This window comes from Centropristis striata, chromosome 3, assembly GCF_030273125.1.
Source record: "Centropristis striata isolate RG_2023a ecotype Rhode Island chromosome 3, C.striata_1.0, whole genome shotgun sequence".
NCBI lineage: Eukaryota > Metazoa > Chordata > Actinopteri > Perciformes > Serranidae > Centropristis > Centropristis striata.
The window spans coordinates 36,791,255-36,808,705 of NC_081519.1; the positions used below are offsets into that span (position 1 = coordinate 36,791,255).

Genomic DNA, 17,451 nt, shown 5'->3' on the forward strand with positions numbered 1-17,451 from the left:
AAACAATTCTCTAAAACTCTGGATGTCTTGTGGGTTTTCCTTTCATTTTTACAAAAGTGCAACACACAAACGGTTGCTCAATGGATTTTCCAACAATTAAGAAATTCTTAGCCAAATAGCAGTCTGAGGAATTGACAAATTTGCCAAAATTGTGTCTTGATTTGAAGAATGCAGTCATGAAGAAGCATCTACTAAAGAATGGTATTTGGACCCACTTATATTTGGATAAAAAATATAATAAGAACTTTATAGCAGCAGTGTGCCGTATACCAGTATTAATAGTTAATTTCCCATAAAAAAAGACCATTGTGAAACAATTAAAATGGCTGGGGGCTCCAGAAACAAAAACATGACACATTTAAACTACAAGCCCCATACAACACCTGGTGCACCCATGTGTACCAACCTGATTAGCCAGTGTTATATTATTTTTTTTACCATTTAAAAAATATATATTTGCAGGTACATTTTATATGTATTTTTTTTGTTTTGTTATTTTGCAACCATTTCAGTTCAATCTTGAGCCTCTCCTTTTGCATATATATCTAGTTCATGATCAGTAAGTTAACCCACCAGCAAGATGTATTCAGTTTTGTCATAAGTATTTGTTCATAAAGTGCTGAACCAGTATTGCCAGTATATTACATTTCACTGAAATGGTATCTTATATAAATACATGTGACTAAGAAACTGAACCATAGAGGAATCCTACATGAGATGGTTTCTGGTTATGGGAATCTGACACTGACACTGTTCTATCATGAGAAGGAAATAAGAAACTCAGAAAAAAAAACCCATGCCTTTTGTCACGTCAAAGTAAAACCACTCACACTTCTTGTTCTCCCTGTTCTATTATCGTTTGTGAAATAAGCTGCTTTTCCGGGAAAAAAAACCACTTTCCCTTTGTCCTGATGCAACCTTTAGTTCAGAGCAATGAAAAGTATGCATGTCAAAGCAGCTTGATAATAATCACCATACCATCCAAACTAGCAGGTGCACTTAATTGTATACACAGTGGCTAATTATTAAAGAGCAATTAAAATCTATACATGCAATTATATAATCAAAAACAGGTTCTTCAAGCAAAGTTTTTATTTCAAGTTGTTCTTTGAGTGACCTTAAAAGAGCAGATTTAATGATAGTCATACCTTTGAAAGTAAACAGGGTCAAAAGCTACTGAAGACTGTGGCACGGACTTCTGCACAGACTGGATAGGTCAGTTTGGTGTGGCATGATGTTGTTAAATATTACTCAGTCCACATTCAACAGTGTAATTGCACCTTGAGCATAAAAGCTGCACAGCTCTGAGTGTAATGCAGCTTCTGAATCTGATTCACGTTTAACTCACTCTACATTAGCTAACCAACAACCTTTCTATCAAACTGTTCCCAAGCGTAAAGTAAAACACAAGCTGATGTGGCACCGATACTGCAAACAGTTGAGATTCTCCTGTGAGCACAGGCCTTTTATATTTTAACGACAATCGACAGAAATAACCCACACAAGCCTGAGCGTGCGGTGCTAATCAGCAGCAACAGGAGGGAATAAGGCGAGAGACCCGAGCTAATCTATTTATGTAAAAACGTCAAAAACATCTCTGTTCTTCCTCAGATCCTGACCACTCCGACATACACAGAGCCTGTTACCAAGAGACAGGCTCAGTGTGGTCTGTGTACGAGGACGCTCTGACGGCTGGAAAGTGAAGAGCAGCAACATGCAACCGTTGAACTGGGAAAACCTCCCACTCCCAGGGCCCATGGCACAGGCACAGCTCTATTCATGGCACAGTGCTGGAGGTAATTGTGGCCTTCGTTACAGATGTGAAGCTTTGGAACAGAATTGGCAGTTACGTGTAAAAGGCGCGACTTTGGGGAGAGACAATGCTTCAGCATGTGAGTGATAAACAGAACAGTGAAGAAGGAGGATGTTTAAAGCATCACATCAACATTTTTTGTTGAGTGTCTACCCTCACTTCCTTTTGACTGAGGGTTCAAGGTCAAGGGTTTTTTCACACTTGCTGCCGGTCAAAAATCTACTTGACATGCCCAAAGTCAAGATGTATTTGCACAGTTACAAATTGTTTTATATATTCAGGATTGTAAAATGACCCTGCTCTACCTGCCTTGACCTCAAACTGCACAGTGCATGTTTGGAGTTTTGCCAACATTCTCAACCCACCTTCCTCAACTCCTGTTTCAAGGATATTTGAAATGGTCACTTGCACTTCAGCTCATAAAATCTGTGCCCGATCAGTTCTGCGCATGTGTAACAACAAAGGCACTACTATAAAGAGCTATTTCCCCAAAAAAAGATCTTGATTTCCCCCCACTACTTGCCTCAGGCAATCAAGCAGAACTCTTTGCTGGGGCCTGATGGCTACACAGTTGCCAGAATAAACATTAGTATTGTGCATAGCTGCAGACCACGGGTACGTTGAAGCTCAACGTTTTCGGACCACAGATATGTTCAAATAACTTGTAACCTCTGCAACCAGTTGTCATTGCACAATATGGTGGTAATGAAGCTTTGGAGGAAGAAATTAAAAAAACAACAACCTGATGGTAGTAAAGGTTGAAAAAACAAAACATATCAATGTACTGGATCTATGAAAGAATTCTGTTGAAACTATGTTAATTCATACAAAACAAACGTGTTATTGTGACATTTAGTGTGTGGAAAAGGATCAGGATTTATGTTAAAATAACAACTGCCAAATATAACTACAGGAAGCAGTTTCAATTAAAATAATTGCAAAAACTACTGGCCAACATTACACAGGTAAAATGAGCGTGAAGTCACTTAAAATTGACTTTTGTTGACCAAACATTGGTCTTCAGGGTGAAAGTCTGGTGTCTGTTTCGACCCATGGAACCACCCCAGCCACCTTGTGGACTGTGATGCTTCACCAACATCACCAACCTGGAGCTAAAGCTAAAATGCAGAAAATGCTTGATGTTGACGTTCCTGCGGTTTGCGGAAACGTACAATGCCAACTGCTGTGTTACTCAATGAGGAAACAGTTCAAATGGGCACCAACAGATTACTCATAATCTCATGCACATCTCAGTTTGTAGTCCTAACACTGTTCAAACCCATGACACGGATTAAAACCTGAAGCTTGCACATGTAAAAACAGCCTGAAGTCCTGCTCCCACAAAGTCTCTGCCAACAGCGAAGAGATGATTACGATCAAACAAGAAGAAACTGGTCTAGTAAAGGCGGGCCCGGTTAGGCTGTTACAGACAGCCGTCACATTAGTTACAGTGAGTAACTGCCTGCAGGTACAAGAGCAATCCTGCAGACACCCTTGAAGATTACGTGAGAAAATACAGCCTCGTGATGACAAATGTGTGTAAAGACAGAAGCTGTGAAATGTAAGAATTTAAAAAAAAGCTGCTCAAGGAAACAGATCATATGTCATATACTCTCAATGTTTAAACAGTGACTGACAAATGAATTGTCTGACTTATCTGATGTTTTGGGCATGTTATCACAAACTACAGATAAACCTGTAAAACAAAGATTAAGCCAGATATACAAGCAGGTTCTGTGGCTTAGAAAGACGCATATCTAACTAGAAAGCCTGAACTTTCTAAAGAGGTGGATGTGTGTTTGCTGATGGGATATTTTAAATAGTTAAAACACTTAAACTACTGAACTTGCCAATGTAAAAACAGCAGTTAATAAGGTGTTAGTTTCAGTCTAAGTGTAAGTTAATCACAGTGAAATGTGTTGGAGTCTAAGGAGCTGAAGAAGTCAGACCGGAGACCTGGAAGGGTTGGAAGTGAGTCTGTAACTTATAATCACTTTCATTATTGATTCATCTCAAGTAATGTTAAGATATTCACTTTACTAGAATACAAGCACCAAATCCTTACATTTGAGAAGCTTGAACTGGGGGAAGTGGATTGGCAGTTTTGCTGGAAAAATGACTAAATCATTTAACAAATAATTTGCAGACGTTTCCCTACCATTATAAGGCTTAGCACAGCACTCAAGCTATTTTGGGAACCAACTAAGTGGAATGAATGTAAAATCGATACAGAGAGCATCAAAGGAACTGAAATGCCTTTCCCAGATCTATAATGGGTGTAGTTGGTCCCCAGTGGACTTCTTCAGCAAGTTTTGTCTTTAAGCGTATTGGTTGTTGTTTATTTATTATCTGCTTGAGCTTTTTCCACATTTTTATACATAGATATGATGATAAAATTGTATTTTAATTGAAAAACATAGCATTTTCTTGGGGGAGGATGTACAATCCTCCCCAGAAGAGTCAAAGCGGACAGGAGAAGAAAAGAAGAGCATAAATAGAATTAGGTCATGAGTGAAACCAAGTTTGTGGCAGGATGTGTACGAGAGAACACCCCCATCTCAACTCAGCCCATCAGTGTGTGAACGCCTGACCCTCTAACTGCAGGGATGTGTGTGTGTGTGTGTGTGTGTGTGTGTGTGTGTGTTAAGCGCATTGTGTGTGAACATACAGAGCGGTCTGTGTTTATGTTCCACGAAAAGTAGGAACTCAACTGTGGTGTGATGATTTTATCTGATGAATGAATGAATGAGGCAGCCAGTCAGACAAGGACAGAGTTTCCTGTGGATCAGTCTCTCCTCGAGGACAGGCCTCGTGTTAGAGAGGGACAGACACTCAAGCTTTGACACCTGAGACAGGTGGCACAGCACGCTGTGTGCATCTCACTGAACACCTCAGCGACTCTCCTGACACACCTCCAATATCTGATTGCTCCTCATTTACAGCCACTTGACCATGTCTAATTTAAAAGGACAAAGCCTGATGCAGTGTTTGGACTTGTTGGTGTCAAGTCAGGAGCCAACCACATCAGCTCTTCACAAACCTATGAGTGAAGACTATATTTTATACACTTTATGACTGGCACAAAGTCCTGCAATCTACCCAATTCAGAGTGACTGGATATTCAATATTAGTCCAGTTAAGAAGCCACCCCTTGTTACCTGTGTTCCTCTTATATATTATGTATAACATTAGAGGTGTAGTCCCTTATGTATCCGTTTCTCATTGTTGTCAGCCAACTATAGAAAGCCATTTGATCAAAGGTCACAAAAAACAGTGAGGTCTTTTAATTATGTGAACCTTGATCGAATAACTTTTTATAGCCATATATTTGGCTTACAATATGAGCAATAAGTCACGGATTGATATTTCCCTACAAATACAATACCCTGATGTAAATGTCTTTTTTCTGATAATGTAACTAACTGACAAATCAAGGTTCTTCAGTATATTATTGCAAAATAATAGCTACCTTGGCATATACATATGACAAAATATGTTGAGAAATTTCATCTCACACAGTACATATTGTTGTGTTGCCCAACACTAACTGCAATTGTATCCCCTCTCTTTGTTTTTTATTATCCCATCTTATATCACTATTGAGAAACCCAACAAATATATCACACCTCCAATGTTTCTCCATACACTAAAGACCTACGCCTGATCACCAAATGGTTCAGCACTGAGCAAACATAATGCATTGTTTATCTTATCAAATACATAATTAAAGTATTAACAACAAATTCAGTGAAACGCTTATTATACCTATTAACAATAATCTAAATTGCCCAGTATAAAAGACATGTATATAGTCTGCCATAGTGCCCATTTTTATCTAATTCAATGCAACACTTGTCTCATTTCTCTATGTTTATCTTGAGCTCCAACAAACAGGCACAACCTCTCTCAATGAATGAAGGGCTAAACAAATAGTGAAACCATTTTATCAGGTCATTCAGTACACCAATCATGCTTTCGATCAACAATTTAGTGAATGTGGTTTTCTGTTGCTACTGTCAGTGTCACCAGAAGAAGAAGAGGCATACTTGTCTGCAGAGTCTTTTCTTTAATGTAGTTTAACTGTGTTTGGTAAATTTGATTTACAGCATCTCCACCACCCGTTGCGCTCCAAACCAACAGGCTAAAAAAGACTCCCAAAGAGAATCTGATTTAAGTGAGAAATATGAGATCTCTTGAAGTGTCATGCAAGACAAATCAAGACAAATACATCTGCCCTGTCTGTGACCCCAGACAGACCCAGCTATAATTGTGTAATATTACACTTCCCTTCCTTATCAGTACTGTAGAGGTAAGATTGTTTTATATTCACACGAGGAAGAGGCTAAGACCAGTGATAACATAACCCCACACATCTCAACTATGAGACAACAGGCAAATGACATACATCCATTGTTCTAGTTTCCCAAAGCACAATGCCCTCAGGGCATCTCCACCTGGTGATGCAGCAAGACATGCAGGTGGCTGCCATCCAAGTGTGTACCAACCCAAGGTGTGTGTGTGTGTGTGTGTGTGTGTGTGTGCTGTTGAATGCCATGTCATGACACCGTTGTCTGCTCCACTTTTACAGCTTAACATTGCACAAGACTGGATGGGTATATCCTAACAAGACTTTGTGGTAGTTTCACAGAAGCTGCAGTCAGGCAGAGCAGTGGCAGTAACACTCCTTACCACGCATGCATGCATCAGTTAAAGGCAGCTAAAGACACACAAGCAAGTTGCTTAACAGTCAATGATTACCAAACTGGTCTGGCGTTTCCAAAACATCAATTACAATTAATCTAGGTTCAGTTGTAACGGTGCATGTACTTGAAGTTAGCCCCAAAAGATGGTTTTAAGCATGGCCGGCTCTACGCAGGGGCAGGAGGGAGCAGAGCACATAATAATATACTCAAAAATGATTACAATTTGACAAAATTATCTGCAGTAGCGGAAAAATCAGCCGAAAAAGGGACACAAGATACATGATTGTTGGTTTAAATCTGGATGAAGGATGTTTATTTGCGTGCCTCAGTGACCTTAAGATCTAAACCAGCAGGAGGTTAGTCTTCAGGTGGAACACCTGGACAGGTGTGAAGCTAGAGGTCTTACAAAGTGTAATCCACTTCTCCAGGTTGGGGTTGGACACATAGACCCCTTTCAATGAAGGCAGCATCGTACTATAAGAACAGAAAAAAAGTGCTGGAGCATGATGTGAACACATGATGCCCCCTACACATTTCTGACTGCCCCCTCATATATGCCTGCCTAGAACCGGTCCTGGTTTTAAGGCGATTTCAAACAAAAATGTGTCTTAAAAAATAGGGGGGAAACAAAATAAAGTCAAATTTTGTCGTGTTTTGTGAGCTAAACTACTGACTATGAGGAAATCATGAGTTAACACAAATTTAAAGACTGCTGCTTCACCCACCGCTAGCAAACCCATCACTAAGGAATCCAACGTTAAAGTAGTTTTGGGGGGTTTTCTTCATCACTTACAAGAAAACAGCCGACATGAGTGGCGAGTACCAACCTTTCAAACAGTATCCTGACGGCGAATATTCCCAAGGCCAGCGGTAAGGCAGCGAACAAGTGTCCAGCTTTGGGGTACTCCACCCCGGGAGCTGGGTCTGCCAGATCCGCCCAGGTTACATTGTGTGGGAGCCAAAACCTCTCGTTCCAGAACCAGGCTGAGAGAGCAGCCATGTTTCTCAGAGCCCCGGTCCCCGGACGGTTGGATTAAATTAGTTTATTGTCCGGAAGAAAAGGATGGGAGAAACTTTCCTGCCGAGCCTCTGCTGCCTCTGGGCCACTTGTTCGATGACTTGTCTGACTCTCACTCAACTTTACCGCACCAGCATGATGGGAACCAGCGACTTCCGCCTTACATTTTCAAAATAAGATTCCTAACGGTTAACGTTCGCGTTTACGAGAATGTTTATCATCTCTATGGAGTCTTGGGCTATTTTGTCCATTTTTTAATCCTTTTCATGTGTTTTCGTGTCATTGTAAGTCATGTTGCGTCTTTTTTGGTAATTTATGTCTTTTTTGGGTAATGTGTCTGTTGTTGTGTCTTTTTTAGTTATTTTGTGTCTTCTTTTTGTCATTTTGTGTCTTTTTTTGTCATTTGTGTCTTTTTTGTGTCTTTTTTTTTGTAATGTTGTGTCTGTTGTTGTGTCTTTTTTAGTTATTTTGTGTCTTTTTTGGTCATTAGTATCTTTTTTGTGTCTTTTTGTGTCTTTTTTGGTCATTTTGTTTCTGTTGTTGTGTCTTTTTTTAGTTATTTTGTGTCTTTTTTGGTCATTTGTGTCTTTTTTTGGTCTGTTTTGTTTTTATGTCTGGATGTGATGAAGAAGCCATGCTTTGGCGTTTTTGGAGACTCCAGAGGGTTAAAGCAATATAATAGAGCAAAATTACGTCAATATATAATATTATAAGTTTACTAAATATTGACTGTTTTGTTCAGTTAATTGTCGTCTTTGTTACGTTGTATCACAGCTGCCTGACAAATTGCAAATTTATTTGACCTCAGATTTTTTTTAAAGGGTAAAATAAAATAAATGATGCTCATAATAATATGAATCATAGTAACTAAGACATTTATAGAATATTTATAGAAAATATAATATATCACTCTGAAAAACTTTGAAGATCATCCTTTTTTATTAGCCTAAAAGAAGTCATTACCCACGATGTGCCTTGCTTAATATCGTTTAATTGAATGTTTTTTTAAATAATTTCACCTCAGCTTTTTTTAATCTTCATATTTTATGAAATATACTTACACTTCTTACTGGTAGGCTACGTTTATTTAATATTAGGTATGTTAAAGTTGATGATTGCACTGTCAATAATGTTGTTAATGTCCCATTCTTGATTTGTTATATTAATGTTTTTCATTACAACTTACCAAAACAAAAAAATAAAATAAGGGAGAAAAAAAGTCTTGACCTCCAGTCCTACTTTAATGAACTGTTTCCAGTCAGCACACATAAATATGATGTTTCTTTTTTGGTTCTTTTATAAGCTGAAAAACAGGAAAGACGTGCAAGTTTTGACTTGCAGGCCCTCCACATGCAACAAAGACTTGTGATTGTACTTTGGTTAAAGATTCAAAACCGGCTCGTCTTCGTTTCTGACACATTTTACTTTTTAACGTTGAAGGTGAAACAGCCCGGGTTCCGGTTTTTCATGGCTGTCACGGGTTAGCTTGACGGTTCTTGGCTGCCGCCCTGAGATGAGGACTGGAATTGAGGAAGTAAGGCGAGTCCCTCCTCTCCTCTCTCACTCGCTGAAGGGATGGGTGCCATGCATGTATGGCATCCATCCCTGCTGTTCCTCCTGTCCCTGTTAACAGTCTCTTATCAGACACTCTAACACTAAAGTTAATACCTTATTATAAACTTTTCCCCCAGCTTTCGCTCAGTAATCCGACTGCCTGATATGTTATCTCTAAAGTTATCAAAAGTGTATAAAGCTGACGGGAATGATGGGTTTGTGATTGATGTGGCGGCGCCCCCAAGTGGCCAATGGATGCATTAAAACTACAAACTGTAATGGGATATTATGTAACATCTTGACCTATACAAATATAGGGTATTTTATTTCAGCAAGCACTCAGATATACATTCCACCCCACTGAGATGCATTAAGAATATCGAAAGTTGTTTATTTGCAAACTTTAAAATTGAGCTGAAAGTGGCTGAAATATGACAGTCACAATGGTATATTATTTAAGTAAGGGAGGCATCCCTCCATCAGTGTTGTTAAGCAGGGATGAGGCAGCTGCAGTGCTGTCTGTCGTCTAATTATAGATGGACGTTTGGCCCTTTGGAGCGTGTTATTATTAGAAATCTCACAGGCCGGTTGACTCAATAACTATGCAAGGGATTTCAGCAGGGGAATCCAAATGATGTGACTTCATGGTCTAAAACATAACTGAGTGAGTAACTGTTCTGGTAGAATAATAAAAAACAAAAAAAACAAATTAAATATTAACACATTTGTGGGATCAAAGAGCACACTGTTTGAGTTTTGAGTTTTTTCAGCTAGATTACTGGCAAAGCGGGGAATGTATAATATCACTTCAAGGCCAGAGGAAATAGGCTACCCGCTGTCTTTCATGCTGCCTTTAGCTGAAACTCTTATCCATGGTGACTTACAGGGACTGAGCATTGATGGGATACACAGGCATATGGTGATGAACAGATGGCTGTTAATGGACACACATTTGCTGCATTTTAACAGAATCTAAAATGAGATTACAGCTTCAGAAATGTGTCTGGATGCATCAAAAGAATGCAAAACTAGTTAATTAAGTGGGTATAAAAGCACTGTGATTGTTTAATTATACAGGCATTTATAATCATACTGAATTATTGTATTAAAAATCCATACTGAACAGCACAGCCATCACTTGTGACTGAGGCAGGATGTGTGCAGTAAAGAAAGGCTGAAGTAGACGCTGTAGAAAATGGTAAAGGTGAAGAGTTTAGAGTGGCAGCCTGGTTGAGCTCAGGTCAGGTTACAGCATGGCTGCTGCTGCAGAGTGTGTACGAGTGGATCCTGCAGGAGGATACCAGTAAAAAGAAAACATCACACTTAAACACAGGCACAAAGTCGACAAGTTCAATAATTTATTCCAAAATAAATCATCAAGTAGAGAAGCTCAGAAGAAAAACAACACGACGGGGAGTGGTTACTGTGGTGTGTTCAGTGTTTTGTTTAACTTTGGAAAACATGTCAGTGAAAAGGCACTTTTAACCAAGAAATTATGTAACATTTCGTAACAGTCAGGTGGGGTGTATTGTGTAAGGCATAATTCACTTTCTTAAAACTTTTAAGACTTGGCAGATTTAATGCAACAATCTGTGACATGTAAGGTTCTTAATTGGCTATTAGTAATTGTTTTTAAATCATTCTTTACATAAGGCACTTTGAATGTTGCTAAAATGTGCTATACAAATAAACTTGCCCTGCCTTTCTACTCAGTTAAAATAAAAAAAAGTTGATGCTTCTGTCAGTAAGCAGGTCAACACAGCAGCTCAGGTAAAGAAGGCTTCATTTTTTCGTCTTTTCTGTTTGAGAGTCAAACATGAAAGTTGTCAGGATTTGGCACAGTCTTCACCGAACCTTCCCCCCTCCTTACAATCACCTGGGTAATACAGTAGTTCTAGTGTAAAAGTCCTTTTTTAATAACTTCCACTCATTCATCAGTCTGTAATCTTTCACATGTGCTCTGGGTGGTTCTGCAAACACTTGATGAAGTCTGTGACTGGGTGGCTGTTGAAGCAGATCTGGTGAACAGCGGTGAAAAGAGGAAACCTGGAGAGGAAAAGAATACTTTAAGAATGATGGAAATTGTTGGAGGAACAGCTTGACATTTCAGGGAAATAGCCTTATCCACTTTCGCTGCCGAGAGTTAGATGAGAAGGTTGGTACCACTCTCATGTCTGTCGGCTAAAATATATAAAGATAGAGACTTCTAACTAGGTAGAACAGCTAGTCTGGCTCTGTCCAGATTAGTGGCTGGCTGATTGGGTTTTTCAAAGGCCGAGATCCATATTTAGAGAGCAGTGTGTCTGATATATGATCTACAATGCTGATATCATGTTGGTGGTGCTTTTTTGCATCTGATTAAATACAACAATTTAATTAAAATACACAGTCACGGTATTATTATTTTTTTTACCTCTTTCCATGAAATGATTGTAATAATGTGATTTATTCTTGACAGATACAGTGTATATCTTCACAAATCAAACCATAATTAACAGAGGATAGTGTCTGAAAACAAAACTTTATGCGCAACCATTTAATAACCAACAAGACACAAAAGTTAAATTAACATGTATTCACTCTGTTTGCTTGAATAGATCAGTACTGTTTTGGCAGTGCGCTTAATTTAAAAACATATCAACTAAATAATTTCCTTTAGAAACTATATAAAAAAAAAATACAATAATAAGGTTTAGTTCACTTATCATGAGAGAGCAGCATATCCTTGTTTCTGAGAGAGAATAAAAAAATGTAAACTATTCTGATGTTGTCATAAAATACTATAATAAATATATGAATAAAAAAATACTCAGCCTCCTGATTGCAGACATTTACTGATGCCAGTTATCTCAAGATGGCATTAATTGACACAAATAAATGGTCTGCTAATTAGTCGGTCTACCACCAGTCCCGTGGTAACAAACTCCACCAAGCAGCACCTCTAAAACTCACTTATTAACATTTTATACTTCATTGTTCAATCTGTACATAAAGAACGAGAAACCTCCCATAAACCCACAACCTGTTGCTTTTACACTTGTTGTATGAGTAAGAGAAGCTAAAGAAGCAAGATAGAACATCTTACTTATAAAACCAACATGTATCAGTGATTGCAGGAGAATCAAAAGTCCAAACAAAGCAACTTGTATAAAAAAAAACATGAGACAAACTTACTTTTCCACCATGTTTTTCTGTTTCAAGATTTCGTGGACCTCAGATGCGGTCGCTGGACCTTGAAGCTTCTGGCCGTTCAGCAGCTCGTTCTCTAACTGCTCGATGGTCTGAAACAGAGAATCATTTTGAGCTACATCATCATGGTTTTCATAAGAAGGGAGTAACAGAGAGAAACACAGAGGGAGAAGATGAAGTCTGTTCCTCGTACTTTGCCGGTTTTGGCGAAAGCCTCTCCGATCTTGCGGTTGCGTCCACCGTAGCAGGTCGTGATAAGGTCAGCGATGCCGCAGCTCTCCAGGAAGGTGGCGGGGGACACGGCGCAGTTTGTGCAGAAGACCCTGGCGAAGGCGATCATCTCCATCAGGCCGAGACGAATCACTGCTGCCTTGGTGTTGTCGCCGAATCCCAGGCCATCACAGAAACCTGCTCCCACTGCAACAATGTTCTGCAGCAGCAAAAAAGACCACACCTGCTGTGACTGTGCTGCACTTTTTAAATGCTGGGGCAAGTGGTTTTGAATATGAGGAATCTCACTGTTTAGATGAGAAAGCAGTGCCATCACATAGATCATTTTGAAATTATATATATATATTTATATATATATATATATATATATATATATATATACACACATATATATATATATACATATATACACATATATACATATATATATATATATATATATATATATATATATATATATATATATATGAATGCTTTATTTCGGTTACAAAAAAAACAAAGACAACAAAATAAAATCATGTTTTTACAAAAGAATCCATCAGACAGCAACCGAAAAAGGAAAAGGCCCCAATAAGCCCCAAGGCTTATTTTTGCCTCTCCTGTACTATCCACATGTATACACTATATACATTCCATTAACTGAATAATTCACATTGTTACAAAACACATGATACCTTAAACTGAAAAATCAAATTATATCAAATTTCATTGTAACCTTTGATAATTTTAGACATATATCATTTTCATATATGTTATACAAGTTTGTCTCTTTATTGCTTTTGATGCACATATACTGTACTGTACTGTTAAATACTATTTCCATATCAAGAACATTTTTGGGCAAATACGAGTAGATTTGTCTTTAAAGAAAGATGTCTGAATAATTACAAATGTCTGGGGAAGTGGTAAACACGAAGAAAAACATCAATAGATGTCTATGAATATTAAACTACAAAAATGATGTCTTGTAAATTGAGTTCTTTTCTTTCCATTTTACAATTACCACTTGGATGTATTTGTAAGAGCCTAGCTTAGACGTGACATTGAAATTCCTGCTCGTGCTCAGATGGTGCTGAATACAAAGGAGTAAAGTTGTTTTGAAGGAGAAGAAAAGCCGACCTTGAGCGCTCCGCAGATCTCCACAACATCAGACTCCTCCACCACAGCCACGCGGAAGTTAGTGGTCTGCATCAGCTGCTTCAGCACGGGCCCGTGAGCCTTGTCTTTGCACCCTGTGTCCAAAAATAGAAAATATTCTATCATCAACAGTTTACATAGTGGAGCACTTATACGATATAGTGCAGCACTTAAAACAATGTATGCATCCTTTAAACTACACAAATAACAGTCTTGGCCTGTCAAAACCTTTCAAAATAAAGTTAAATTTCAGATATTCTGTGTTAAACACAAATGATTTTAATTCCAAATACACTAAAATGGCTCAAAATTATGAGTGTAAATGTTTTTATAGGGATTTACAACAAAACATATATTAAACAGAAGAACAGAGTACTGCATCACTAATCTTTCACTTTAAATAAATGAAAAAAAGCCAATATACAAGATTTTTATGTTTTCTATATGATTTGGGAAGACAAAATCTGGGGTTTGACAGTACACTGGTTTCATGGTAATTCTGAATAATAAAAAAATACACTGCATTAATTCTATATGATAAATTACAGAGTCATGTCCTCCTTAAAGGGATAGCTTGGATTTAATTGTTTTAATTGGGGTAGTGTGAGTTATTTAGACTTAATTAGTGTTTTACCTACAGAAGATGCAATGGAAAAAAATAATTATTTGTCTATATTTCAACACATGGTTGTAACATGTAGGTATTGCATTCTGATTCAAATAATTACTGAGCTGTACTTGCATAGTAAGCAATTTCTAAACGCCAAATGTAATTTTGTCCTCTTAATTGAAGACATAATGTCCATCTCTCCTGCATACCGATGGTTGTTTCACAGAACTTCTCCTCAGCGACCTCGTTGGCGATGTTTGCTCCCATGAGGACGGTGGTGGTGATACCCAGCTTCCCTCTGATGACCTCTGAGATCAGCTTCAGACCCTCTGGACCTGCATCGACACCCTGCAGCAGACAGATAACCACAAAGTCACGATCCCTGTGCATCATCAGAGCACTCCATTTCCATTATGGTGCTGTTTGAATAAAAAATGTTCTGATAAAATGTTACCTTGATGAGAGACATTCCTACAGCATCCTTCTTGATGTGGTCTTTAATGGTGTCACACACTCTCATAATGAACTGGTGAGGGACCACGAAGATCAGGATGTCTGCTCCCTTCACAGACTCGGCCAAGTCTGGAACGGCCAACTGTCGAGGAGAGAGGAAAAAAAATGGTGAAACCTCGATCATATGGCAACAGCAAATGGAGTGGTGATTTTATCACATTAGAGTGATCACAGTGTTTTTTATTCTCACCACATTGGGGGGCAGCTTGTGACCGGGCAGATATTTCACATTCTCATGGTCTGTGTTGATGATTTCTGTGAGTTTTCGGCCGTTCACCGTCTCTTCGAACACCCACATGTTAACTGTGGTGTCAAACGTGTCATACTTGGCTGCGTTGGCGCCCACAATCTTGGCAATGGCAGAGCCCCTGTGGAGACAGAGACACACAGTGAGCATCCTGGTGTGCAGACAGCGGCTGGTTGAGCTGATTGTTTCCCTGAAAAAGGTTAAATTGTCTCTCTGTCTGTGATATGTAAATTATACTTGGATTCCAATGATTTTCATTCTCAGCCTATTTCAGTACTAGTGTGCTGCAGATATTAGAATATATAGAATATAAAATATAATGTATCTAATCTTGAGTTTGTTTCCTCTGCCTCTCTAGAAAAGAAAATGCTCTTTCCCTGAAAATGAATGAGATGTAGGAAACACAAATTATACCCTTTTATATGTCTGAAAGTTGATTTTAGATGTTCCATGGCTAATTTCTTACGGTCAGTTGCTGATTTAAAGACAGTAGTGCATCTCTTAGTTCCCCTAATAGAATGAGCTGTGACACTTGACCTTTGCAGTGAAGACACTAAGTGTCAAATGACTTGAATGACTTGTTTTGCAAATGCTTTTCCAGACAAGAATAACACTACAGGTGAGAAAAAAGAATACCAGAAGACCATTATTCTGGTGGGAAGTCTAATTTAAAGATAGACTACTGAATTTCTTCTATATTTAGTATCAGTAAATTGGCATTAATAGGCACATATCAATGACACTTTCGTTAATCTCAGTAAAGTACACAACAGATTTAAGGTACTACTTGAGTATTTTGATATTATGTCATATTATATAACAACTCCATGTTGCAGGTTAAGTTTGTACATACAAATCATATTGACAGTTTATAAAATCCAATTGATTGTTAAAGTAAAACTACTCAAAGTATATAAGTTAAAATGCAGCTCAAATGCATCAATAATAATTTATTTAATACAACTCATTTTATTAAGCTTTACATACTTTTACAGGTGATGCTTTTTTTGCATGTTGCTAAAAATAATAATATCTAACCTACTTTTTCATTGGTACAATTCTGAATGCAGGTCTTTCACTTTCACATGTTGTCATTGCAATAGTAGTATTCAGTTTGTATTTAAGTGGCTGAATACTTCCTCCACTGAGTGATTTAGATGTCTTGTAGGCTCATTGCAGTGGTGGAAAAAGTACTCAAATCCTTCATTTAAGTAAAAGTAGAAATATCATAGTCTTAGAATCCTCAATTAAAGGTTACAAAAAGTTTTAAAAAGTACTTATTATGCAAAATGGTTCTTTTAAAAGTATTATATTACATTTTCTGTTCTTATCACTTATGCATAAATGCAAAAGCAAATTAATTTATTTTCTTTCAATGTGGAGCCAATTTTAGATTGTATACTGCTCACTAGACTGCATCATATCATATAACATATCATGTGTTTTCTTAAGGTAAAAAGTAACTACAAGCGTCAGATAACTGTAGTGGAGTAAAGAAGTACAACATTTGCCTCTGAAATGTAGTGGAGTAGAAGTATAAAGTTGCATAAAATACCTCAGAATTGTACCTCAGTACAGAACTTAACTGCATTCCTGCACTGACTGCTGTAAATGTCATGCAGGCTGATGGATATCAACACCACATAAAGGCTGTGTCAGCACAAACATTGCTGGATAATAAAGAGCAGAAGCTGCTTCTTTAATAACACATTTTAAGGTGTTGAAGCATCTAAAGGTCATCAGTCAGTTAGCAGACCTCCAGTCTGCAAAGCTAAATCCACTCTGCAGTTTATTAACTTTATGAATTATTTATCTGCTGTTGTCTAAAGTGTAAAGTTGACTTCTTTTTTCAAGAGTTTGCCAACTTTTATTCACACAAAGCCTTCCAGTGTGTGAAATCTAATCACACAAATACCGACATGGTGACTAAAATAAAGTTACTATAGTGGAGCACTTAATTTTTTTCTTTTGATTTATTTTAAACTGCATTAAAGTTAATTCAAACACCTTGAAACTCTTCACTCACCAGTTACCAGAGCCGATCACACAGATTTTCTTCGGCGCTGCCATGATGTGTTTGACCTTCCAGACGGAGCTGCTGCCGGTGCGAAGACAGACCAAAGCCGGGACAAAGTGTATTTATACCGGACACACGGCCGAGGCTCAGGCCCTCCCTCTGCTGCTGGTTGGTCTGCTCTGTCGCCTCTCAGGGACAAACTCTCTCTCTTTATCTCATGCACACACAAGCAACAGCACACTACTACAACTAGTACTAGTATTAAATACTGGAGTTTCTCTGCCTTTAACAAATGTAGTCACTGAAGAAGTAATATGACGACCGTAGTATGCTATTAGTAGGATCACAGTTTTATCATATACAATACATGGAGATATCGTTCCATTAAATATATTGCAAACTAAAGCTGAATGTATAAG

At 38.1% G+C, this 17,451-nt stretch overlaps 2 protein-coding genes across 3 annotated transcripts in view; both read right to left on the reverse strand.

Annotated features, from left to right (window-relative positions):
* Positions 1-7,647, reverse strand: part of cers5 (ceramide synthase 5) — a 28,386-nt gene extending 20,739 nt beyond the window's left edge. For both annotated transcript variants that reach the window (XM_059329860.1, XM_059329859.1), the window contains exon 1: positions 7,344-7,647. In XM_059329860.1, coding sequence (XP_059185843.1) covers positions 7,344-7,516 — 173 coding nt within the window. In that variant the 5' untranslated portion in view covers positions 7,517-7,647. The remainder of the gene's footprint in view (positions 1-7,343) is intronic.
* A 2,777-nt stretch (positions 7,648-10,424) lies between these two features.
* On the reverse strand, positions 10,425-17,143 carry LOC131968495 (glycerol-3-phosphate dehydrogenase [NAD(+)], cytoplasmic-like). Its single transcript, XM_059329406.1, has 8 exons — positions 17,042-17,143; positions 14,959-15,136; positions 14,710-14,850; positions 14,465-14,603; positions 13,628-13,740; positions 12,471-12,707; positions 12,263-12,369; positions 10,425-11,134 (listed from the first exon to the last, which is right to left on the reverse strand). Exons 1-8 carry the CDS (start codon positions 17,083-17,085, stop codon positions 11,038-11,040), a joined length of 1,056 nt encoding a protein of 351 aa, XP_059185389.1. The 5' UTR covers positions 17,086-17,143; the 3' UTR covers positions 10,425-11,037.
* Positions 17,144-17,451: the final 308 nt, after the last annotated feature.

Coding starts and splice junctions, on each gene's coding strand:
- LOC131968495 (XM_059329406.1), bottom strand. CDS start 17,085: ATGGCAGCGCCGAAGAAAATCTGTGTGATCGGCTCTGGTAACTG. Junction 15,137..17,041: donor GTGATCGGCTCTGGTAACTG/GTGAGTGAAGAG, acceptor CTGTCTCCACAG/GGGCTCTGCCATTGCCAAGA. Junction 12,708..13,627: donor AGATCTGCGGAGCGCTCAAG/GTCGGCTTTTCT, acceptor TTGCTGCTGCAG/AACATTGTTGCAGTGGGAGC.